At 38.9% G+C, this 27,811-nt stretch overlaps 1 protein-coding gene across 4 annotated transcripts in view; it reads right to left on the minus strand.

Annotated features, from left to right (window-relative positions):
• The window catches only part of TRAPPC9 (trafficking protein particle complex subunit 9), a 453,395-nt gene that overhangs the window by 248,704 nt on the left and 176,880 nt on the right, over positions 1-27,811 (minus strand). For all 4 annotated transcript variants that reach the window (XM_084509339.1, XM_084509336.1, XM_084509337.1 and 1 more), the window contains one exon: positions 5,864-6,017. In XM_084509339.1, coding sequence (XP_084365465.1) covers positions 5,864-6,017 — 154 coding nt within the window. The remainder of the gene's footprint in view (positions 1-5,863; positions 6,018-27,811) is intronic.

The following is a 27,811-nucleotide window of genomic DNA, read 5'->3' on the forward strand; positions in this document are numbered from 1 at the left end:
TAAATATAGAAAAGAAAAATCGGAGGAGACATAGGCTGCAATTTCAAAACCTGTAAGAAAACATTTAAAATAGGACAGGCTTCATATAAATCACAGAAATTAATGCTAAAAAAAAAAAAAAGTCTAACTATTAGAAAAGTTAAAAATGGAGCTTGATATTTAAGGTAGCACTGGAAGTTTCATTTGTAAAGGCTGCTAGTGTGAGGTCCCAGATGTTTTTATCAATGTGAATCCAAAACTTTACCGTCTCATTTCACTGAAACAGCATTTTTTTCTTAGGAAGATCAGAAATTTTCTCAGTCTGAAAACAAACCTGGGAGAAGCAGGAGACAGGGGGAGGAAGAGGAATTTTCCACCGCGTGGCTGTGCAAATCACAAAATGGAAGCCAGATTTAGAGGTTACTGTCCGAGTCTATGCTCAAAGGGTGGAAAACATCAAAATTATATCAGGTTGTTCAAGGCCTTGTCCTGAATTTTTCAGTATCATCAAGAATAGCAATTCTACAGCACTTGTGGACAACCTGTTGTACTGCTGGACTGCCATCACCATGACAAGGTTTCTTCCCGGTACCTAACTGGAATTTCTCTTGCTGCACCTTGCTATAGTCATCTCATCCTTGCACTGGGCATCTTGCAGGGTCTGCTTCGGTCTTCTCCACAGCCATCCCCTAGGAACCTGAAGGGAACAACCAGATCCCAACACAGTCTTAGCTTCTCTGGAAACCGGAGGCCCAAGAGGCCATTTTTCTCAGCTTCTTCTTGCACCTTGTGTGCTACAGCTCCTTCATCATGTTGGTGGCCTCCTACATCGTATTTTCAGTATCTCCATCACAGTCAAACATCAAAACAGTACAAAGTATTCCAGGTGCAGACAGAGAAGTCACAAGGGGTTGATAACAGTCATTTATCTTGACTTGCTGGCTATACTCTCACCTGTGCCAGACAGAACAGAGTGAGCCTTCATCAATACACGAGTGCAACACTGACCCATACATGATGATGTCCAGCAGAACCCAACGTGCTTTTTTTCTAGCCATCTCGTTTCTAGCCTATATTGATGCACAGAATAGCTCCACTCCAGCTGCAAGAATTTCCTTTGTTGTTGTTGTTGTTGAAACCAGTAGGGTTGCTACAATCAACTTCTCCACCTTGTCAAGAACGCTCTGAGTGACATCCGTGCCCTCCAAGGTATTTCCACATCTTGGCATTCAGGCATCCACATTCTCCCACACATGCTTGTCTCTTCTCTGTTGTTCTCCCACTATTTTAGAGGCTTTGGTGTCCATCTTGTGAAGTATCAAGCTTAAAGCCAAGCTCAGTAGACCAGACAGGCTGCTGGCAAAGGTGTTCTTACCTTACTTGATCAGGAGAGGGTTGAGAAGAGGCACCCAGCGCTACAGGATGGAGATACACCACTCAAAACACAGCAGCAAATTATGCCAAAAAACACTAGATATAAAACTAAAGCATAAATAACCTCTTGATGGTTAGCGAAGTTGCCCCTAGGCAAACCTTTCAGTGATCCCTACAAAAAATCCCTTCAGCCAGCTGAACATTGATAAATTCTCATGTGTTTTTCTGAAAACAAGGATCACTTGAAAATGACCAAATTCTCTGAAATGAGTCTGAACATATCCTAATTTCTTCAGTCAAAACGTAGCTGGTAGAGATTAATCCAACATCCTGATGAGCAATAGTCAATGGTGGGTCTAACAAGGACTGTGGTAAAGAGCACAAAGAGAAATTTAACCTACCCTTCATCTTCCACATGGCAGAAGTGACATTTCTTAGCTCAAGGGTTTGAAGAAACCAGGTACAGAGTAGCGGTATGAACATAAAAAGACACAGCACTCAGCAACAGATATAGCACTCTAAAACCTTTAAAGAACTCTTAGTACAGATGCCTAGATCCTTAAGACAGAATGCATAGAAGTTCCTTGCAGAAAACATAAATTTTGTTTAAAAATATTTAGAAAACATGAAGAGAAGCATAAGTTGAAAATATTAGCCACCTTAATACTACATGTACTCCATCTGTTCGAATCCTGTGTTAAAACAACAAACCTTGGTTGTTAAGCTGATACCAGATGCCATCTACCAGATGCTAAAAAACAAGACAGCGTGTTCTTAATTTAAATTATCTCAATACACCTATAATCTCAATGACACTCTAAATTAAATTACTTCAGAATTTTTCTTAATTGAAACGGCATGGCAGTAAGCTTTCACAGAAGGTCTATTTTCTGACTAATTTTCATTCTATCTAAAATGTACAGAGGTTACACTGAATAATATACCACCGTGTTGTCTTTACCTCCTGCCTTCAGCCCTCCAAAAATATATAATAATTGATCAAGCGTTACAATACTTTCACAAATGAAGCACTGAAAAAAAAAAAAAACATCACTCGAAACCCTGAATATTTCAATGAATAAAATGTATTTTATATTTCAATGAATAAAATATTTCAATGAATATTTCAATGAATAAAATGTGCTTTTCATACTGGAAGATATTCCTGATGCTCCTCAAGACATTCAGACGCAACTTGAAGTCCTCATTATTTGGGAACTATTTTTGGCCCTACAGGGGTTCTGTATAATTTTTCGCTACATCCTGAACAAAAGGTCCTTGAAAGCAAGGAGAGGAGGGCAACAAAGTTGGATACATGAGAATGGCAGGAAGCTGCACCGGGGCAGCTGGACTTGATGATCTTTGTAGATCCCTTCCAACTGAGCTAATTCCACTCTATTCAAAGGCATCCACACATTTAAATCTGAAACCTTTGTTTGTGGGATGCTTTCATATAACTACAAAATACTGTAATAATTTAAGGAATTGTAAGCTTCTTACCAAGACGTTAGTTTCCTTAAAAAGTGTAAGAAATTGAGTTACTCTCCTTCTATATCATTTCTACCACATATCTAATTATATTTAAAATATAAAAACACTTGATGCAGGAGAATCTTACCAACTTTTCTGTGGTTACTTACGAACACTGAATCTCTCAAATTCTAACCATGGCAACTCAGTTTTCCACTTTGCTGTATTCACAGAAGCACACATCAGTTTTTATTCATTCTAATAAATTAAATAATATACCCCTTCCCTCGTAAACAATACAAGACTGCTTGTAAAAAAAATGTCTGAACTGTGTTCCCTAAAGCACACTTATATTCTCATGCATATGTTTAGCACAGAAAGATTAGCCGGAGAGTTCAACGTAGTTCAATAATGGCAGATACCAAAGAGATTGCTTTTTCTTACCTTTCTAAAGGCTTTTGCAAGAACTCCTTCTCTAGTAAGGAATAAAAACAACTATATCCCTTTGCATTTCTGCAAATACTTTTTATCTCTTCGCCGCAGGCCTCTGAAGGAAAACAAAGCTTACACAGTTAAGCTATCTGTCCATTTCTTAGCTTATCTTTCCACAAGTGTGTCTGAAATAAGATCTGCTGGCCAGCATCAAATTAGTCTGGTGGAAGGACAGCTGGCTCATAAATGTGAGAAATTAAGTTTCTCAAATTTAGCAGAAGTGTGAGGAGAATTGTTTGTTGGTTTATTTTTTACATTTTTTTTCACCTGTTTACACCTAAATGTTTTGGGGCAATCCCAGACAGAAGTACAGGCTGGGAGAAGAACTCATTGAGAGCAGCCCTGCAGAGAAGGACTTGGGGGTTCTGGTGGACAAAAGGCTTGACACAAGCCAGCAGTGTGTGCTTGCAGCCCAGAAGGCCAACTGCATCCTGGGCTTCATCACCAGAGGGGTGGGCAGCAGGGTAGGGAGGGGATTGTCCTCCTGTACTCTGCCCTTGTGAAGCCCCACCTGGAGTGCTGCATCCAGGGCTGGGGCCCCCAGCACAAGAAGGATGCGGATGTGCTAAGAGAGGGTCCAGAGGAGGGCCACAAGGTTGATCAGAAGGCTGGAGCACCTCTCCTGTAGAAAAAGGCTGAGAGAGATGAGGATGTTCAGCCTAAAGAAGGCTGAGAAGGCTCCGGGGTGATCTTACTGCAGCTTTTCAATACTTAAAGGAGGCGTATAATAGAAATGGAGAGCAACTTTTTGCTCAGAAAGATAATGACAGGACAAAGGGGAATGGTTTTAAACTAAAAGAGAGAAGATTTACATTAGAGATTAGGAGGAAATTCTTCACTCAGAGGGTGGTGAGGCCCTGGCACAGGCTGCCCAGAGAAGCTGTGGGTGCCCCATCCCTGGAGGTGCTCAAGACCAGGCTGGATGGGGCTTTGGGCAACCTGGGCTGGTGGGAGGTGTCCCTGCCCATGGCAAGGGGTTGGGACTAGATGGGCTTTAAGGTCCCTTCCAACCTGAACCATTCTGTGATTCTGTGAAAACAACACACACATTTCTTCAAGAATTTTTAAGCATACATGTGTGTAATTCAGTACCTTAGGTCAAAATAGCTTTGGTTCTAGGAACAAACTAAACATTCATAATAAATCTTAAGAGCACAGAAACTAAAGCTTGCACTGAATTTAACACAGAGAATTCACTTGTTATTCTCTTAGTTTTCTAAGGGCAGATTTACATGCCAGCCATGATGGTTTGGGTATCGAGAGTTGGGTTCAAATACAGAACACAGCATGGATGTAAACAGTGTTGCTCAGCAACAGAAATGAATGAGAATGTAGTTTTACACCCTGACAAAATTATTAAAACTATGCACTCAATTCCGACATAAGAATTCAACTATGCTATCAAAGAATATTTATATCTTTCCATAACAGAGAAATTTTCTAAGTGAGTTCTGATTAAATATTGACATTTTTGCATAAATGGAATTCTTTCTGAGATGTTGCCTGGGGAGTCTGGATGGAACTAGGCACTAGGAATCTCATTTATATCTCAAGTTTTGCCTTTGACTAATCCTGTACGGCTTTGTGCCGCCTTAATAATGAGGAATAGAAAAAAATCATTTCAGATCACTAGATAAAAGTACAATTAAAAGCACAAAAAGACATCCCTAAAGATAAACCATGATTTGACTGCCACTCTTCTCTCATTTCCTGCCAGCCATTATCACACTAATGTGAGGATGATCTGAGTGAAAAACATAAATCTCCTGAAGGATGCCGAGTATCAACACATGGCTGGGGGGGCTGTTGGCTGCAGAGAATGTTTCCCTGATGACAATCATGAAAAAGCGTATTTCTGACAAGCAAAGCATTTAGAGTTAGGGAAGTAATGTAAGTTACAGAAACACCATTGGTTTGTTTTCACTCTAAACTGAACGTATATGAAAGCTTCTTACTGTAAATTCTTATTATTAATAATGAGGGAATATCCTACTGCATTTAGAACGATTAGGAGGATTTGATGTTTAAGATGACTAAGTCATCACTGAAGTCCTTTCTAAGCCTTAAAACAGCTACCCAAGATAAGATATACAACGGCATCTATTAAAGGACTTGGAAATAAATTATTCTAATGTGTTCTGATTTGCTCATATTTAATTAAATATATGAAACCTCATTAAACCAGCTTCACATCTCTCTTTATGATTCCCTTACATGGTGTGGGGAAGAGCATAGAAAAATTTGACCCTATGAAACTACTACTCATCAACCCTAACTATGCTTCCTCAGTTCCCTAAATGTTAGGAGAAACACACAGGGTTTGTGGCAGGCTCAATGATTCAGGCAAAGCCATTAGAGTAAGACCCAAACACCATCTAAATAATATACAGCACAATTAACCTTAAACAGTCTATAATTATTACAAGCTTCATCGTTCTAATTACTTTTCTTTTCAGTAACACTGCTATAAAGTGAGTTGAATTATAAAATAAGATGTCATAGGGCATCTATTTATGTATTTTTAAAGCAAGTATTTATGAAAGGATATAATTTTCCAGCAAATATCCAGCTTGCTGTTAATCTCCAGACCTTTTGCCTGTTGTCTTTCTTCTTCCAGCTGCTTTTCGTTTGCAAACTGTGTCCCATCAGCAGGAGATTCGGGGAAGCTCTCAAAATTGAACTTGTCAACTTGGATAGCCATACTGTAACAAAAGGAAAAGAAAGAGGGGAAAAAAGGAGTCTCACTATGACAATTTTACAAATATTACCTCTGCAGAAAAGGCAGAGCATTGTAAAACCAAGCACTACAATATTATACTGTATTTGTTTCGCGGGCATGTGGCCTATGGACTGATAACCCCCATGATTTATGCTAATGAAAACAGAAGTGTGTCCATTCAAGATCATAAGATTAAAAAAAAAAAAAATCATCAATTAGCATCTTAATGCCTTTGTGAGTAGTGCAGAAGTTAGCTGTTTTGCTGTTGCAACTCACTGTGGCTGTGCAGGTGTCCGTCTGCCTTTAGTCTTGGTGTGTAAATGCTCCTGGTGTGCTTAACAGGTGCTAAAAAAGCAACAAAATTGGGCCAAATGCTGATGAACGTACTATTAAAAGTTATTTATTAATCTCAACCTATACACAAGTGAAGTGCTGTGTTCAGTTTTGGGCCCCTCACTACAAGAAGGACATCGAGGCCCTGCAGCGTGTCCAGAGAAGGGCTACAAAGATGGAGAAGGGCCTGGAGCACAAGTCCTGTGAGGAGCGGCTGAGGGAACTGGGGGTGTTTGGGCTGGAGAAGAGGAGGCTCAGGGCAGACCTCATTGCTCTCTGCAACTGTCTGAAAGGAAGGTGTGGGGAGCTGGGGGTCGGCCTCTTCTCACGGGTAACCAGTGATAGGACCCGAGGGAATGGCCTCAAGTTGTGCCAGGGGAGGTTCAGGTTGGAAATGAGGAGACATTTCTGCTCAGCAAGAGCAGTCAGGCACTGGGACAGGTTGCCCAGGGAGGTGGTGGAGTCACCGTCCCTGGGGGTGTTCAAGGAAAGGTTGGGCCTGGTGCTTAGGGACATAGTTTAGTGGGTTATATCGGTGGTAGGAGATGGTTGGACCAGATGATCTTGGAGGTCTTTTCCGACCTCACTGATTCTATGATTCTATATAGAAGTGTGTCCTGACACAAAAACTAACACACTTAGAAAGTCATGTGTACTTCACTGGTTTTACAAGCCCATTTCCTCCATTTTTCCTTGGAATTTTTCCTTACAAAAGTCAGGAAGGAATGACCAAACGATGTCAGCACTAGGGCTCAAATATGACCCTTCCCTTTTCCTTTGAGAAGATACTTGAATCCTGCCTAATGTATGTTAATGAATTACAGGCGATATTGATTTCAGTATCATAGTCTAATTCATCAGTAGCAAATGGTTAAATAATTGCTTTATTAAATGTATGGTGAGGCATAAAAGCAAATTAAATTAAATATATTATGCTATAATGCATACTAAATACTTATATGTTAAACTAGAATCACTAATCTAATATAAAAGGGAATTTAGAGCAGCTCACATCACATGAAATGTGGTTATAGCGGATCTAATATAGTGTGCTGCCAAAACAGCTTTAATTTCCTGAATCGTCTGAAATAGAAAAATAATTAGGGAAGAATTAAAAGATATTGCTCTTGAGATGACTTTGCTCTTAAAGAAAACACAAGACCAAGCAACTATTTTTTTAAAACCATTCATGAGGAAATTCAACTACTATCAAAGAAGGGGTATGAGAAGGGCATTTCACAAAACACCCAAGGTTACTATTACTCCTTTTCTCTATTTCTGCAGATATCAAAGATGGAAACCAATTCCAAACGTCGCCAAAAGGAAAATACTAGTAACAGAAATCAACATGAAAGGACTTTGAAATCCCACCAGACCAGAAGAGATTTTCAATAATTAGCATTAATTTAACAGAATGCTGACCTTAAAAAAAAAAAGTGAGAAAAGATACAGTAATTACAAAAAAACAAGGAATAATCTAAAGCTTATCAGGTTTACTGCGGAAAGATGAAACAAAATAGGCCCATCATGCTTCACCCTGAGCAAAAACTGACATCTCAGAAGAAGACATTAACGTTCCTCTACCTTCATCATGAAAAAGTACAAATATAGCACTGAGACGAAGGTGGCAAAATTACTTTCTATAAGCTACCTCCTCTGAAGACTGTGTCTTTGCTCATCTTTGCATTTAAAAATCAAAGTAGTAAGAGAAATTAATCTATTCCTCTCTAAGGGGTGTTTTTGTCTTGGCTATTTTTTCTCCAGCAAGAGATCATTGCGAATTCTTCATTTGCATGCAAAGATCATCAAGTGCTGGGCATATAAAAAAAAAAAAGCTAAAATGAGCTGCCAAAAGTATATCACAGAAACTGCAGGAATCAAGCCAGAAATAAAGAATGTAATGAAAAACACCTAGACACAATCTGTGCATTAAAAAAAAAAAAAAAATCAGACCTGAAAACAACAACAATTCTTATTGTTTTTAAGCATGATACGAATCTGTAAATGCAGGTGAAGTTTCCTCTGTTTTGGGCAATGCATGCAGAAAACAGAGATGCAACAAGAACTTTGTTTCTGAGATTACTTCATCACTTGGTGGTAAATGACCAGATGCAAACCCGGCACTTAATTTCTATTACACATACAGCACTGCATAAATTCTTCCATAAATACTCATAGGTAGTTACCTATATTCACATTTCAACAACAAATTATCACAGTTTCTGAACAGTCAACCATATTTAGAATGCATCAGCCAATGGACCTGGCGAACAGCTCATTTATTTACCATGCCACACTTTTCCAAGTAAATACTACAGTAGAAAAACATTTCTGCCCAATAATATTTAATTGAAGGCACTGAGATTGCATTCCTCTGTTAATGAATCATTACTGGCACTATGGTATTTTTTGTGTGTGGAAATGAAATATGCATGTAAGCACTTTTCCCCCGATAGTCTACAACAAATTCACATCAGCTTCAGGAATACAGGCTAGATTTTTCTTAATAACACTTCATTGTACAGCTCTGAAATGACTTGTATTAGCTCAAAGGTATGGTAACTTAAGTAAATAGGGCCCCTAGTACTTAGAATTAATTTCTCAATGTTTTTGTTAAAAAACATGTTTTTATTTATACTGTGTATAGTGTTTTAACACACCTCACGTCACTTAGAAAAATAGAACACCCCCAACATACCCACCTGCTGGAAAGTGAGAGGTCTGAGTAAAAGAGAGAGAACTACAGGCAGAAAATATCACACTAAACAATATTACAAATACAGCTGTAGGCAGAATATATGAAAACAAACATAATAACATTTTGCAAGAGTATGGTTACACTCAAGGTGCAGCATGACAAAATTATATCCTAAGTATTTCTTAAGCATATACACCTTTCACCATTGGTATTCTCCTCCTGCTTCCCTAAAAAATATTCATATGGAGCTTTGTCTCTGAATTTCGTGTCAAGTATTTATTCCTCAGCCTATGGAATGTGCAATAAATTGAAAGGCTTTACCTAAAAATCAAAATGAAAAATAAATACCTTAACCTAAATCAGTCACTCATCCCTAAAACTTTACCCCTACACAAAGCCAGCTTCTTCACTTTTATATGGTGATTCCTCCTACGAGGAGATGCAGGTGAGGTATGAACGAAGGGACGAACAATGCCTGAAGACAGCTGACTGAAGGAGAAAACAGATAAGCTGGCCATTGGGTTACAATCACCAAGTAAGAAAAGATTTGTTTCATTTTTAAGTGATCTGCAGAGATCACATGGGTTTTATCCCAAATGCAGCAGAAGGCAGTGAAAGGCAACGTCTTGAACATCACCCAACTTTGCCACTGTGCTATGTGCATCTAAATAATGAAACTAAAACATATTTTAGCTGTAAAGGTCTTTTCTCACTTCTATCTCCAGTTCTTTACAATCTATGTTTCTTGTCAAGAATTCTTTGCACCTCTTTTCTCCCCATTTTTGTCCTTGCTTGTTGCAATGTACCAGAACCTACAGATTCTACGGAGAAAAGTAAAAAAAAAAGACAATAGAGATTGAAACAGGCATTCAATTTATTGTCAACAGCTATGACAACGATGGCTCACACTGTGCAAGGGTAATTGCATACCCGGTACCTTGCCCTTCACAGTAATTAGGTGTGAGGGAAAACTTACAAGATCTTAAAACCCAAAAGCTTAAACATACACTTGCTTCGGGAAAAGGGACTGGAGTTTCATTTTAACCTGCTCTGCCTCATGGGTAGCTATCCCCATTTTCTACAAGGAGAGTTTTAAATAAATCATGAGCTATTTGTATAAAAACACTGCATTATATCAAAATATTTAATAGGCAATCCTGCAATGCAAATCAGGTTCTGTTTCTCTCCGGCTAACCTTGCTGGTGCAGGAGGAGGGATAAAATAACCCAAGTTTTCATGAATAATGAAACAATCGTGGTTTAAAACTACTGGGTTTTGTCATGAAACGAGCCCAAGCTGCTGTGACAGCTACTCAGACAAGGAAGCATCCTTACAGGGATGCAAATTATTCAAATACAAATTAAGTATACGAAGAGGAAAAGGTCAGCTCATTGGCAATGCTGATGATACGGCTGCTCCGTATCATCTCACGTCACCTGTCAGGATGACTTACAGGGGAAAGATGACAAACCTTCCACACACAGCAGCCATTTCAATGACAGTTATCCCAAGTCTTGGTAAAGCACCAGCACAGAGCTGCAAAAGGCACTGGATGGTGCATTTCACCGCTTCTCATAACCTGAGTTACAACTTTACTGGAAGTACTACCCCATCCTGGTGACAAAATGCACACCAAAAAGGACTTTATTTACAGAAGAAAACTTCCTGCAAATGCCAGTGTGCCTAATCCTGAGGCAGTGCCGTACACATCCATCCCTCATTAAAAATAGGCACCCCCCACAGTGTCAGAGAAGCAGCAGATGAAATTAAGAGGTAGGGAAGTCAGCAAGGGAGAGCCACCCGCAGTGCTGCAGACCCCTGTAGGTCCATGTAGGTCCCAGCCATCCCCTACCATAGTGATGATGCCTGGCACTGCTGATGTCCTCATCTCTTCTAAGAGGACGAGCATCTGAAGTGAAATGACATCTGTCATGCTCAACAAATAAAACGGGGGCAAAAGCAGATAGGGAATTAAAAGAAACGCAGCAATCTGGTAACATAACTAGATTTCAGCTTTCTTTAAATAAATAAAATATCGCTGCTGAGGTTGGAAGAATCAAAATCTAGAGATAGCCCTTATTCAATTATCTTTAGGAAGAAAGGATGTAACAGGAACTCAAAAACTCTTCCTCGTGGCTAACTACTATTTAAACAGTAGCACCCACAGATGAGTTTGCAAGCTGCTTCAGTAATAAAGCTGAAAGGAGGAAGTCAGAGATGTTATTCAGTATTATGCTTCCTGCTCACTCTCCTTACTTACAGAGGAGACAGCAGGGACAAAGAGCCAGGCCAGATTACTATTACGTACTCAAAATGCTTATATACATACAGAATCATACAGAATCACAGAATTATATATATATATTTCTTTATTTATATATATAGTATGTGAATATGTATGTATGCGAATAGTCCCTCTATTGTCAGTAACCTCAAATTTCAGGAGAAGCTGCAAGTGAGGATGATACCACTGCTTCTCACTTTCAAGAGGAAATTATATATATATATATATACATATATATATATATATATAAAAACAAAAACAAACAAACAAAAAGGATTCTTCCATTGTACAGTCTCACTAAAACAGTTTTTATAACATCATGTTTCAGGCGTACCTAATTCTACCCTAAATAAAAGTACTGCAACAGATACTGGGAATTTATTATTATTATTTATTATTAGCTGATATTAGTTCATTATTTATTTCACTTTTACCCTATATACAATGTAGAAAAATCCCTGGTTTTAGCTAGGCAGTCAAATGTAGTGTATATCCTATCAAAGGTACAGCCAAATGCTTGACAGTTTTTGACTGGATCAGGTATACAGGTAATGGCACCCTAGAAATTAATGTGTCAGAGGGACATTCAGTTGTTCTCCTTAACTTGATGTTTGCCAGTAACCTCTTTTAATAAAAAACATCACTTTTTTATAGTAAAGAGGGAATATTCATTCTCTGCTCCGTACATCACATGCTGATGGTACCGTTACGTTCTCAAGGAGGTGAAAGCATGTTAGGGTTCTTGTGTTAGTCTGGAAGTGACCAAGGCCAGGCTGGATGGGGCTTTGGGCAACCTGGGCTGGTGGGAGGTGTCCCTGCCCATGGCAGGGGGTTGGACCTGGATGATCCTTAAGGGTCCCTTCCAACCCAACCCATTCCATGTTCTGTTCTATATAAAGTAAGGCAGAGTAGTGACACCCCAGTATATAATAAGTTATGGGCTAAGAGGGACCTCAAGCATCAAATCTCCTGTGAAATTAATACATATGTATCACCAGATGAACATGAGAAAGTAACCCAAATTAACATGTATCTTGTATTTACTTCTGAATATCTCAATGCTTTACAAGTGCCATCTATATTTCATACGTTACGATAAAATACAACTGTAAAACTAAGTAGCTCAAGCGACCCATAAGTAATGATCTCTCCTCTTGGCCTAAAACTGACTTCATAAAGAAAAAGGATTGCTTTAATATCTGAACTATGCAGAGCAAAAGATAAATTTTTCCATTAATCTTTGAAAGGTCAATTAAATTAAAAAATTTGCATTTAGAACTTAAATATTTATTTAAAATAATTGAAGAGGAGATGAAAGTCAAACTGTAGTGCTGAAGTCTGTAAAATTCAGCAGCTTATACTTATCTGATCCACAACATTTCAGATGATAAAAAGTTAAACTGGCAAAGAATAGTTCCTCTGTATATAATTTAATATTTGAAAATAGAACAGTGTTAAGAGAGAGTTAGCTACATAAATCTTCTGTTTTAATGAGACTATTCTGTGCATGCTGCAAATCTCACTTTTCAATTCCTAGCTCTGAATTTGAAAACCATAACCTGGAAATGAAGAGGCATAACAATTAACTTCAACTTGAATCTTTTTTTTTTCTTTTTTTTTTTCCCACTTCCTCATTTAAATGATTTGGACTTCTATGGCAATCGCCACGCAGCAAAACTGTTAGGTACGTAATGAAATAAGAAATTTAGAATAATTATAATGGTAATAGCATGCTCTATAAATACACCGACTTCCATACAGGGCATTAGAGACTGATAATCGATAACCATTTACTCAGCTAAGAAATCTAGAAAACTGTAGCCATGATAATGCTTAAAGACTGGGTTGAATATTCTCTTTTTTTTTTTTTTTTTTAATCAAATCTGAACTAAGCATGGATTGTCACCCTATCATTACCCAAAACAATGTCATACTGTACCTCCCACATCTCTCACAGTGCAATATTAATAATCAGAGAAATACATTTCAAAAGGTATATTTTCATATTCAGTTACTCATTTGTATAATTCAGTACTGCTGTTTTGGGGCAGAAGGCTCACAAGAGAACGTGTAAATTTAAAAACGTGTAATTTTGTGCCAGATGGAATGCATGAGACCCAAAAATTCTACAGTTGTGCCCACTTCTCATTCCTGGGAGCACAGCAGGAGCTGGAGATCAGGAAGATTGGCCACCCCAAAAAGTAAAGTGAAAGATATTCTGGAATAAGGCACGTGTCTGTAATATTTAGAGCAGCTTTTCCCTGTAGGTTGAAGCAGAGGAGAGATGTGCAGAAGTGCTGCAGAGAGAGGACAGGCACTCACCTGCTCCGAGCTTTGTCTTCCTACCAACACTGCACACTCCTAGCAATAAGGAACATGGGACACACCTGAAATGTCATTTTCAAAGAAGATACTGAGATGCCAGTCAAAACCAAACTCCGAGAGAAACCGAGTGCTCAGAACACCAGAAAACCGATAGAGAAATCACTCACACATGAAGCAGTCCGTCTCAGTGACACTCAAGAGGAAATGAAATGATGCATGGCTTTACATACCAGATTTTCATAAAGGAACTGATTCAAACATTCGTGGGGTAAAGTGATAGCATGCATGAATGCTCAGTGTGCGAGTGTACACATTTTGAGGTGGATTATCACTTCAAGATACAACTAGACTCCACATTTGTAGTAAATTATTCATTTATATTCTACTATTTATTTATTGTTTTTTAATATACAAAGATAACATTTTCCCTTTCCCCTGGATCATTGCAGAAGTTCACCTTGAGATGATTTGCTCTGATACCCAAATTCTTTTCCAAGTCTGTTTTTCCCAAACAATTTCCCTTTACAGATCTATAACCTGCATACTTCAATCACAGGTGTGGCCTGCACATTTTCAGGATTTCTTACAAACCAACAACAGCTCTTCAGAGCCCTCCTCTGTTAGCTCCTTGAAGACTCTTCTAGGCAAGGCAGCCCAAACTATGGACTTCAAACTGTTCCTTTTAACACAGCCTTGTTGATTCTTTTGGTACATAAAGGAGTTGTACCAATTTTATTAGAGACTCTCAGGTCCCAGAAACAAGTTTTTTGAGCGACACCATCCTTACACTAGCCTGCCAAAAAGAAAAGTTGGGGGCCAAATCAGCACATACCCAGTTTAGGAATACAAAGCACCAGTACTATAGAGAACATTTGACATTGTAGGTCTGTGAGTTTTGACCTACAGAGCTTATTTTATAACTAGTGCCAGGTTCTATGCTCACAAAATCCCTAAAATTCACTTCCCCACAAACAAGCTTCACCTGGGCAGATCTGCAAGCCATGCAGCCAATTGCTCAGCACTATTACAAGCGTGCCCATGTCCCTCTCCATGAACAATATTTTTCCACCAGAAAACAATACATACATCAGACTTTCCTTCCATGTTTCCTCCCCCAGAAACACCTACGTGTGCATTTAGAAGCAGGCTTCGAAGGAAGGCTATTTTCAAAAAATAACACCAACCCCTGAGCACTGCAGCAGCCTGGAAGACCACACTGGCCTTACCGAGTCTTGTCAACACTTAAATCCTTAATGAATGCTCATGTCAGAGCCTCAAAGCGCTTCCCCTCTGCCCGGCAGTTAATGTTTTATAAGGCAAGGCGCCGTTTCTATTGCTAATATCGCTCAGCCTCAAGCAGCCCTGGATCCAGAGCTGGGATTGCCTTCCCTTGCATCTCACATTGGTATTGAGCTGCCTTTGTGCGTTTCACCCCGTACATTGCTGTGTGGCACAAGTAGACAGATTTCCCTTATTAGCACTTCAAAAAACGAGGACAGATCTGAAGAACTTTGTTATTTTAGCCCAAACTCAACCAGTGTGAGTTCCCGTTGGGAAATTGCCGCATCCCATCAAACCGCCCGGCCGGGTGCCCTCTGATCCAGGGAGCCGTGAGCTGCAGCCCCCAAGGGAAAGGGCAGCGACACCAATGTTTGGGACTGACACCATTGCAGATGCACACGTTTCTTAAATAACTATGGATTTCTTCACTAAGGAAGTGAAAGGGAATGCACAACTATAAAGTTGAGAACAGCCAAGTCATGGTGTTGGAGATGAGGACCCTTCAGGTTCAACGGACATCACAGAATCACAAAGTCATCTGGGTTGGAAGAGCCCTCCAAGATCACCGAGTTCAACCTCTGACCTAACACTAACCAGTCCTCCACTAAACCATATCGCTAAGCTCTGCATCTAAACGTCTTTTAAAGACCTCCAGGGATGGTGACTCCACCACTTCCCTGGGCAGCCTGTTCCAATGTCTAACAACCCTCTCGGTAAAGAAGTTCTTCCTAACATCCAACCTAAGGAAGAACTTCTTTAGGAAGAACTTCAGGAAGAACTTCTTTACGTCCAGCATGTCCATGTTACCATGGCCAGTGCAGTGCCCTTCAATGAAGAACAATTCAAAATTTGAAGACCAAAACAATTTCAACTAAAAGTTCATTAGAAGGCATCATTTCATGTATTCTATTAAGCTTTTTCAAAAATTTAATTAGTTTTTAAGAGAAAGTATTCTTCCTAAACTGAGGAATACAGTATCGGGATTAAGAAAAAATTGAGTTTTCCATCTAAGTGTTTCCAAAATGACTGGCTTTAAACATGTACATTTTTAAATTAATCTTTTCAACATTTCATAAAGTGCAAGACAATTATTTCAAGTAAAAATAGTCCTGGTGTTATTCAGAAGTTTTGGTAACATTTCTAAAAAATATGTAAATGTTGAAGTAACTTTTCTTCAGCATTACTTTCCACATACAAAGTCTTCACATACATTACTTTCCACATACAAAGTCTTGTCATTCCTCTAATCTTAATTTTATGAACTAAGAACACATTTTAATCAAAATTATACGAATCTCTGTTTCTTTGTAATATTGCTTTACGGACAATGAAAGCTAAGGAGCAGATGTTATTTAAATTTCTTCAAGAGAATTTTATTTAAAAAAAAAAAAAAAAAGGCAAACTGCAAGGTAAAATTCAAAGGTTCTGAAACAGAAAACAATTACTGAAGATCTCTTTTATGAGAAGTGCATATACGTTCCCCTTGTTGACCAGATTTTGCTGAGTATAATAAAAACATATGGAAGCATACCTACATTCAGGCATCAATCTGAAATTGAATCCCAGTTTAGGAATCACAGTCTTATCTTCCACGTTCAGAAAAAAAGAAATTATTATTGTTTTCAATTCTTTCAATTCTTTTCAATTGGAAGGCTGAAATTCACTTGTGTATACATATAACCAACGCTTTTATTTCTTAAACCATCATGTCTTGCCTTGTTCCCCATCTTGTAAAGAAGCCAAAAAGCCCAGATACATAGAAGGCCACAGACACTCACACACACAATGGTAGGACAAATAAATAGATGAAAAAATAAATTCCTCCCCAACCATTTAACACAGCAAATCCCAAAACACCAGGCCAGTACTACCAAACCAACTGTGCCCCAGAACTGTGTAGTTTTTTGAACCTTCCCATTCACAGCTGAGAAGTCCTCACGCTTCTGATGTACTAAAGTACTTTCAGTTACTCAATTATACAGTTTATACGTACATATAATTAAAATTGGGTTTATATATATTACGCTAAGTATATAACACTGTAAACAAACACAAAAAAAAAAAAGTCAGATGTAGAGGTAGCCACAATCAGCAGCATTTAGATTTAGCATTTGCTTTTCACATAAGAACTGCCCCATTATTATAAGTAAAATCATGCCCAAGCCTGCCATTCAGATGCAGCATTTAAAAACTGCTTGGAAATTTGCCCTCTATCCTCTCGGAAAATAGTAAATATGGATAACACTGATATATAAAAAATGTGTAAAATATTACATAATCTCCTTTGTTCTGAAAGCAAGCTCTTTATACAAAGCTTTCTATACAGCGGATTTCCTTTTTTATTGCTTACTATTCTCGCATCTCCCATACAACTAGAAAGGAGATGCCATCAAGCAGTAAATTGAGGAAGAAAGCTGCAGAGATTTTTTTATTCCCATTTATTCCCATTGAGCCTCCCTCAGGGATATACAAATTGGAAATTGCTAAATTATCATCTAATAGGCAGAAACAACGTAGGCGAGACCAATTAAGTAAAAGGCAGAAAGTTGTATTACACATGTAATTAAATGAAATTCTTTGACTAGACTGCATTAGAATAATTTCCCAAAAAGGACAAAAATTCACTTTAATCAGCACATGACACATTGTACGACATGTCACTAAAATAGCACGTTAAGAGTTTTGGCATTGCTAAAAAAAAAAAAAAAAAAAAAAGGCAGTTTTCTTAATTGTAAATCAAGTTACTTCCAGGTGTTAGGAAATGTGCTAAATGACAGCCTTCGTTCCTATATATCCCAGACTCTAATGATGAATAATTGAGTATAAAGTCATAAAAAAATTAGGTTTGTTCTTGTTTTGTTTTTTTTTTTCCTAGTTATTTTATTGTTCAACTAGCTATCTACACACATTTTGTCGGTCGGACCGCTCTTTTGCAGACGCCCATGCATCAACACAGAAAATCACCAAATCAAATCACCACCCTGACTGCAGGCTGCAATGTGAGTGACAATAAAAAGGGATGATAGTTTTGGCTCGTAATCACAAACGCCATCAAAACGACTAACACGGTGGGGGGGAAAAACCAACAGTGCAATCAATTCTCATTTGCAAGGCTTCGGGCTCTTCCTCTCGAGCCATTCTCAGTGCTGAGCAAACTGTTGCTCACTGCCCTGCCCTCGTGCTACTGCACTGGTACTTTTTCCAGCCCTTGGCACCTATTTCAGAGTTGGAATCCAGCTTGGGATTAAAACATACTCCAGAGGGCCAGACGAGTGAATCTCCAGGGTTAGGAAAGCCAGAGGAAGAGGAGAAGCAACACTTACTTTTTGCCACGGTGCTTTTCCAAACTCCCTCTTTCTGAAAATTGTCTCAACCAGTCAAAAACGATAACATCATCACTCCTTTTCGAGAACTATTCAATACAACTTAGTTAACTCAGACCAGTAAAGACCAGTAATTGTTAATAAAATTGATCATCACGATATCAGATGTGGATTAACACCTCTAAGCACAAATTGCTTTTTTGGAACTAAATTAATTCTGTAGTCCCTCTGCAAATCAGTGGGCAAATGCTTTCAGAAACCCAGGTCTGCCTCTATACCATAAAATCAGTATTTCCCTTCAAGGAATTCCCAATAACTCACTCTCTTTCTTTTTATATTTCTTCAGACAATACCATTTTAATAGCAAATCTGTGACCTTCTGTCTTGAGAAAGTTCCTGTCCCACTGGAACTCATTTGCCTAGCTTACAAACCCTGGTTAAATAATTACCATTACTTCATTACTGAAAATGCCACACCATTTATTGTTCATTTTTTCAATGTACACAAACTAACCTGGAAGAGTTGGAAAGGAAATAATGTGATTTGCTTTCTCAATTGAAATGGAAATGCAGAAACAGCATAGCCGCGTGGTTTACAAAAAATAATAATAATAATAAATATATATTAGATTAAAATAATATATATAATATTTTTTAAATGTTACTTATTTGTATAAATCAGTGCTTGTGTACAAAAGCTCAGGAGTAAATGAGTTTGTGTAGTTGATGGCAGTCCTGAACCAGCAAGCAGTGATACAAAAGACAAAAACCAGGGCTTGTTTTGGTGAGTATGTATTCAGGACAAGCAGTACAGACGTAACCAACTGTCTAATGTCACTGTGTGCTTGAAAATATCATTGTACAGGAGTCCAGCCTGCACACACTCCCAGATAAAAGACAAGAAACTCTTCTTCAAAATTACAGAAGACCAGCTCTTTCCAGAAAAGGAGCCCTAACATAAAGATACAAGAGTGAATAGAAGAAAGAAGTGGACTTGAACACACCAAATAGCCTGGAAAACAAACAGCGAGGAGTACTGACGTAAGCATGCTCCTCATCTAGATATAAATTCCATGATTAAGCCTGTGTATATGCAGTTATTGCCTGTTAACTGCCCTTTTGTTGTCATCATTTTATCAGGGCTTGTAAATCACTCCCCAAGTTTCTTTCGTGCACTTCTCCATTTCATACTGAAGAGGTCACAACTCTGAATATTCCTCACTAAGTCCCGTCCTCCTCAAGTCACTGTGTGTTCAGAACAAATATAAGCAGCAGCTGAAATAAGCTGCTAGTGACGGCCACCTTAAAATAAGCTTTCCATCAACAGACTGATGGGGAAAAAAATGGAAATACTGGTAAAGAACAATGCAATATTGTGCGTGATGCTGTTGGGCATGGCAGAGTTGCTGTAGGGTGAGATGGGGCAAAGGCTGCTCATGATTAATATAAACCACATTATTAATAAGTAATTTAGAGCGTTATTTGTACAACACAGCACAGACCATTATTTAAGCCTATGGATACTTGTGAAAACATCCCAAGGACTTCAGACAAACTTCACTTTCTAAGTTTACTTTCATACTTACAGGTAGAAATTCAAATGAAAAACTACAGGACTTCAGCTCCCAACTTCAAGCATGGTGCACATGCTCTCCTATCATTAAATGAATGTTTCTGGACTTCTTAACTTTCAGCTTTAGAAGCTCAGTAATTTTCATTTTATGTACATTATTTTTTCCTTCCAGTGAATAATGCGTAGTGCACAATGTATCGTGCAATGCCCAGGAAGAAGTGAAAAGTGAATTCAGGAGGGGAAATGCAACTAAACAGTTGCATTCATGTTCTGGTCCAAAACAAAGAGATCTAAACAAGAAGCTAAAAGCACAACACTTACGACAATAATGGTTATCATATACATCAGCCAAAAAAAGAAGAAGAAAAAAATTTTATTATTAAAAATATATTTGCAAGTGCATGGAAGTTTTTAATTTTACGTTCTTTGCTGCAAAAAAGAAGCAGTGTTTATAAAATATTCACTAAATCTGCATATGCTGCTGCATTCTTTTACTCCCATGTCTTCCAAAGTTCAGAAGATTGAATAACGCGCTTTCTTTTCTAAGGCTGAAAATGTTTATTGTTGCATGATTTTTATTGCCATAAAGCTTTCTTAAAAAAAAAAAAAAGAGACAGATTATTCTGTTGTGTGATGCAACAACATTCTGTGTTTTGCTGTATCCTCCTTATTTCAGTGAAGAAGCCATCTATTCTCCATCTCCTTTCCATTAATAGCTGTTTTTTTGTACCAGGTAAGTTTTCTCAGCAATACAGACAAATCTTCAGACAGAATCTTAGCCCTGTCTATAAATCCTCATTACCTAAACCAACTTAACCTGGGGGATAATAATCCCTTGTTTAATGTGCACTTATATTCTAAAAAAAATATCCTGTTTTTTGGGGGTCAGTAACAGTCCAAATCATATTTTAGTTTATTGTTTAATTCCCCCCTTCCACTCTTCTAATCCCCGACAAGCAGATTATTAATGTTCATAATCTTTGTCCCATTCATCACCCTCACTAACAAGCTTTTTCAAAGTCTCTGCTACGCTTGGAAGAGACTGAAGTGCAAAGGAAGGTCAGAATTTGGCCAAGCCATTAGAATTCAGTTAACATTTCTGTAGATAATACACGGTCCAGATAATAATGAAACCCTTTATCATGCTCTTCCACTCCAGTGGCTAAATAGTGTTAAATATTAATAGATATGGAAAAGGAAGATTATTCACCAAAAATTGGAAGCTCTTTTATGATGTCTTGCTCCGCTTGAGTATTTATGTAGTGGCTGAGCTCACCTTCATGACGTGGGATACTTTTTTTAGCCTTGGCCTTCCCAGCTCACCGCTGCCCTGAACCATCCACGTGCTCCTTGAAAATGGCCCAAAAAGGACAGCGTAACTTTCCTCACCTCCTTGAGTCTCCCTCAGTGTCCAGACTCAATTCAACATCACAAATGAGACTGATAAAAGGAAAATGTTAGCTGACTTATAATCTGCTGGTCTTAAAGAGTTTGCAATCAACTACGTGTAAAATTAGCCTCTGGCCTTTCCACCACCCTTGAGAAGAGATGAATTCTCTCTTTTCCTGCCCCCAACGAACTATATGTCTAGCTGGTTTAGGGTAACCCCACTGTAGTGCAGTGAGGCACTCAGTTCACTGCAGTGATGCTCCCCAGATCAGAAATGTTTGATTTGAGCTTTGGGACAATTTTATAACTCCAAAAAACAAGCAGCTCTTGGAAACATAGTGATGATAAGTATGAATGTAATTACTAAAGCAGCTTCAATGCCTTCTTCCTAAGATATTTTCAGTAAGAGATGGAATTGGGGAAAAGCAGCCACTGTTAGTTACCAGCAGTGAATGAAACACAAATGAAATTCCTGACATGTTCGGTGCTGAAAATTAACCGAAGGAGATTATCTTTACTGCTGCTCTTTATTTGGAAGTCAGACATGATCGACTACTCAAATCAGAACCCTTTGTGCATCGTTTTACACTAATTTCCCGACTAGATATCGCACGGCCCCATTAGTAAGCATCAGCACCGCGAGCACTGCTGATAGACCTGGAGCTGTGCAGCACTTACACGCATCCCAGACTTCGTGCCCCAGCCAGGACCAGACACAGCAGGGCAGGGGCTGAAGATGAAAGGCTGCTCGCTGTAGATGCTGGCCACGTCTCATCAGACAAAAAGCATGGCTCAAATTAACTCTAGGGAGCGAAATAGCTGCACAATCATCTCTAGGCATCTTTGTACCTCTTCGGAAATGACAAAAAATAGCTCCACTTTACTGGAAGCGTACACATCTATGGGTACACAGAACCCCAGGAAGGGCCTTAAAGCTCCTGAGAATCCAGGCCGAGCATCCTTCCACTGACAGCACTCTTGACAAGTAACAATGTGATTTTTACCTAAACTAATGTAAAATATGAAAAGCACACCCCTGGAAGATGGAGAGAAGCAAGCTGTTTTTCCTCATGAAGTGACAGAACTCTATTTCAGCTGCAGATACCACGTTTAATTTGAACCACAAAAGCTGTTCTCCATTTTCTGAACTCCAAAGTAAGTTTGTCCTCTGTTTCTCTGTATTGTCAGAAAACAGCTGCTGTAAAGCCCCACTCTCCTAAAATGAGAGGGAAAGTAGTGGGGAAGGCATTTAGTAGTGCTTCTAAGCAGGCTTGCGTGAGGAATGATCCTAAAAAATATGGAGAAAGGTGGGTGGGCAGAGAAATCATTCTTACTGGCAAGGGAACTAGAGGTGGGAATAAGGAAATACTTCGGAATTAGGAAACCTCTACTGCTCCCTGCACAGATGTTTAAACTCCCATCACACGCAACAGAAGAGACGAAGAAGATGGGCCCTTCATGAAGATCTGGGATGCCATGAGGATGATAATTATTGGCATCTATCAATAACTGCAGGCAAAGCAGGCAAGGGAGATTCAACCCCCTTCCCTTGTCACGATAAAGCTCCTCTCTGGAGCTTGGTTAAGGCATCCAGAACAAACAAGAACTCAGTAAAGCCAGATCAAGCCTCAGGGGCACCCTCTGAGCACAGGGGACTGCATCCCCCTGTTCTCCAGCTCTCCCACAGCAGGGTTCCTTGCCAACACAGCACTTTATCTCTTAAGCCTCTGAGAAAATAGTGTCTGAGCTGCAAGACGCCTCAGCCTGTGACAAGTAATGACAAAGGTTGCCTTAATTCAGCACACCGACTGTAACAGTGGGTACATCCAACAGCTTGTCAGGGATGGGAGTCATGCCAGGCACCTCAGGGGGGCAGACGGATCACATACCTCTATTAAGGTAGCTGCAGTACCAATGAGAAGTTGCCAAGATGTTCCTGGGATGGCCTGGACGTTTGAATGCTGTGGAGGCTGCCAGAGAAGACAAATTTCCCTGGGACTGTGCAACGTGTGGCTCATTGATGAACACCGGGGCCCGACGGAGGCTTGCAGTAAGGCATCAAGGGCTGAAATGCTCTTGGGCACAACCATAGCAGATGCTGTGGCTATTAAAGGCTGCTCGACTGAGGTCTGCTCCAAACCACACCGTATATACGTACCTACAGGGCCACAAGGCAATAGAGGACATAATTCTGCTATTGATGACAGCGTACAAGCCAATGATCCTCCTCTAGATGGAACAGACAGTATTCTGAAGCTGGTTTTTCTATTTTTATTATAAAAGAGGAAATCAAGAAAATAAAATCTACGTGCTCCAGGATCAGACATCAAAAATCAAGATTTACTCAAGCGGAAGAAGCAGGCTGAAAGAAGTGAGACCCTCAAAGCCCAATCGCTTCAAAGTCCCCATCCAAAATTGAAAATTGCCTATTAGTGTTTTGTGCAAAGAACTATGCTGAAAGAAATGGCAAGAAAACCTACAAAACGCTGATAAATGTTACACTAAAGGTGGATGAAGCCTCCTTCAGAAGGTACACATGAATTTTAAGTGCTTTAGTTCATTCATGATGCACAGAACTTGAAGTATTTGCTGCCAAGCTATTGGAAATGCACAGATCCTTGTTGGAAAGTGTATGTGGGGCAACCACTCAAAGACAAAAAAAGTATTTTAACAAAAAAGTACATCAAAAGCAAACAGTATACAAAGAGAACAGACACAGTTGCTATATAGCGCTATTTCCAAAGCCAGTATTCATTAGCAGAAAAATACCAGAGGATCTTAGACTTTGATCAAATAACACACACAGATGAAGCAAGCCATTTGATGAGATTCCAAGACAAGCTTCTCTAAATTCAATCAAGGAAAAAAAAAAAATATATATATATATATATATATAATATAAATATAAATAAATATATATATATAATAAGACAAAATGCAAGTCATTGCATGGTGAAGCTTCTATTGAGTTCCACTACCCAACACATCAGTCTTTCCCTGGGCTAAGTTTTAACTGTGAATTTTTTTAATATTGTAGTGTTTAATGTGGGGATAATAAAGATAACTTTTGTGGTTTTTTTCCTGGTTTAAATTGCTGATCTGTTCATTCCAATTTTTGGCTATTTAAAGAATAGTTGTGGGTTTAGCTTTCTCTTGAAATTGGAGATATTTTTGAAAACCAATGCAATGTCAGCAATGAATATCCATGAAAAGAGGAAAAGCTGGTATGAAGAAGACACACAGTACAAGCTGTAGCTGTTCTTTTTACAGGACAAATCCACACAGCCAGAGCAAAGCAGCCAGAAACCACTTCCAGCAAAGCCAGGCATACAGTTATATTGAATCATTAAGCCAGCGTAGGGCTTAAAAGGATAAATCTCAGCTTTTAAGTGCAAAACAGAATTCAACTTTAACTACTGAGCCATGACCACTGCCTCTTTCACAATGTTCTAAAAAGCTACCCGGCTTTTCAAATTTTAAAAAGCCACTGTCACATAAATATGCTCACAAATGGTCTAAAAATAACTTTAAGCTGCCTAGCCACAAGGTCAAAGTAGAAAATGATGCTCCAAACCACAAAGAACTGAGGCTCCACAAAGAGCTTTCAGTAAAGAAAATACTATTGACAAGAGTGAAGGTGTTGCCAGCAGCTCGCAGCGATTTCTATGCAGTTCTTCAGCGTCAATTTATGTTGAGTTATACTCAGGCTACAATGGTTTGAGATGTAGGAAGCAATCCCAACATACAGCTCTCACCAGTGAACCACTTAGCGGGTGTTCAGAGCACGCTTACTTGAACTTTAATTGAAATTAAACTCTGGAGCGTGTCCTTTCTGTTCTTCATTAATTATGTGCTAAAGGAGAATAAAGACAGACATATTTTAGCTGCATGAAGGAGTCATTTTCAACAATTCAGTGTAGTCCAGCGTGTCCCATCGCTATGAATGCAGATAACACGAACAGTGTTGACCACACTACATCAGAAACCTTGTCCACGTGCATTTTCCAGTGTTTCTTTCCCAAATCCTGGTTAACTTGCAATGCACGTCTGCTACACCTCAACCCACACTGCTGCTTACTAGGAAACCAAACAAAATTTCACTTTTCCATGGAAAAAAGACCATGGTGAAAGCCAAATCAGCCTTAGCACACAACAGCCTGTACCCTCACATACTTCACGTTTCTCATAGTTAAAATGTGTAATGGAAATAGCAACAATGACTGGGGCTCAGATTTGTTTGAGATTTTTTCTTGGTTTTGGCTTTGGCAGGTCCACACCTGGTAGCGTATCATATCACAAGACAGAAAGCTCCTATTTGTAGCCCTTAAGGAACAGTCTTAGACTATCAATATCACTCTGAGCACCGGTAAAGCGATTCACTGATATGACAATTTAGGGACTTCAATGATTCCACATCGAGTTGACTTTATCTAGCTTGCAAAAGATGAAAGATGAGAAGAGATGAAAAGACGAAGCCAACCCCCCTGGGATCTGAACCTCTGGTTTAAGGAGCGTAAATATTTCATATCTGACGTTTCAGGCATTCGCCCAACACGTCCAGTTATACTTCTTTTTCTTACTGTGCTTTTCTTAAATATTAATGTTTTCCCTAGAAATTGGTACAGAAGGTATTTGATTACCAAAGTAGGAAGGCATAGGCTGCAACAAAGCCACAAGAAATACTGCAGCCTGTCAAAGGTGATGAGTGCCTCTGATTATTCTTTGCTGCATTCCCTGGGGTCAGCATTTCATTAAATAGCAATGCTCTCTTTTAAAAATAGATTTACCACCATGGCATCCTGAGGTTCTTTCGTGTTTTTAGCTAAAACTATGAGCAGAAAGCTTACCTTCCTCAGCGGTTCTATTTGATTTTCAGTTTCATTGTTACTGATAAGATTTATTAAGTTTGGGTAATACAACCTAAAACAAGTCATGAACACTCAAACAGCTTCTTTCTCTCTGTTTGAAGAATCTCTTTTCAAGTGGACAGATGAATAGCTTCCTGGGAGAAATTATGAAACACTTTAAGAATTATGTATTAAATTAAATGAGAGCAACTTGGCTGGTAAATCCTTGAAGAAAGACAATGCAGTCAAACACCGATACATGTCAAAATAAATTAGATTTTTTGCTGCACAATAACAAAATTCTTCCAGCACATTTCAGGACTGAAAGCATCTGCAGCACCCACCTAATAACACCTGATATAAATACTACTTTTTCGTTACTGATTAGGATGATGTTTCAAGGAAAATGCCCGACTCTTTATTAAAAATATGAAAATTCATATATTTACATGGGTGGAAATCTTAACAAAATATTGAAAAGAGCAAATACGCTTTCAAATAAATCTATTTTCTTGATGCAATAGAGATAAATGGCTCCTGCTCTGTAGAATACTTATCTAATTAGGGACAAGAGCAAGAAAGCTGAATTGATTTACCGCTAACCGAAACTCAGAAAGAAACTCTTCCCACAAGATGTCAAATTTCCATTTGTTTTCTTCACTGGGAGAAGACTCGTCAAACATCAGGTGAGATCAAAGCGATGCTACCAGAAGTCAGGACAGAAGAAAAAATTAAACAATATTGTCTCTGAGAAGAAAATCTAAGTTGCAGCACCCCGCAGACAAGCTTTAAAGCACTTCCCAACTGCAGCTGAATTACCTATACAGAAAACCTTGTCCAAATTCCCCGGTGCTTCCTGCAAGTCAAGATGTTCTTCTAAGTTGGAAACTTTAACTGAAATGTGAATAACTCCTGCAAATAGTTTTGAGATTGACTATCATTACATTCACGATAAGGAGATACTCGGTCATGTTCTAATGAGAGGCTCTTAAAACCATGATATCTATAGCTAGAGCCATAATAGACCTATAAAAAAATAAGATCTGTATCAAGGACTAAGAGAAAAAAAAAAGGGGGGGGAATGAGGTTTGAGCTGGTATCTCACATCAACAACAGATTTTTCATTTTTTCTTTGAAAGTAACACTAAGGGACCAAATAAAAGGAAGCTACATTGAAAAAAAAAAAAAAAAAGTGCACTATTTTGTATTCTTTCTTTAATGTAAATACAATGAGATTTTGAAATTAAGACCTATTGCATTACTCATTACTATTTCCCAAGATGCAAAAAAGTGTGCTTCTGTGGATCCACTGCATCCTATGTGTTTGGAGAAAATCCTTAAGGTTCAGTTTAAACTCCTAGAGGGAAAAAAAAGATAGTAACAAGCAGATATGAGCATTATTCTTTTCCTCAGTCTAATTAAAACCTCTAGCTGGAAAAATTCTCCAGGGGCATGGAGTCCAGCTTCCAGCTGCAAAAAGCACTCCATCAGGTAAGGGAAAGTCGTGCCCCAGAAGAGGAACAAGCCAGGCACCAGCAGGGGCTGGGGCTGGCAGCTTTGCAGAAAAGGTGCTGGAGGTCCTGGTGGAGAAGTTGCACATGAGCCAGCAGCATGTTCTTGCAGAGAAGGAGGCCAAGAGAAGCTCTGAAGTTGGTAAAACTGGGTGAATTTGGTGAAGTAGGACCAGCAGGTGGAGAGGGGTGATCCTTCCCCTCTGCTCAGCA

This window comes from Aythya ferina, assembly GCF_964211825.1.
Source record: "Aythya ferina genome assembly, chromosome: 2".
Classification (NCBI taxonomy): domain Eukaryota; kingdom Metazoa; phylum Chordata; class Aves; order Anseriformes; family Anatidae; genus Aythya; species Aythya ferina.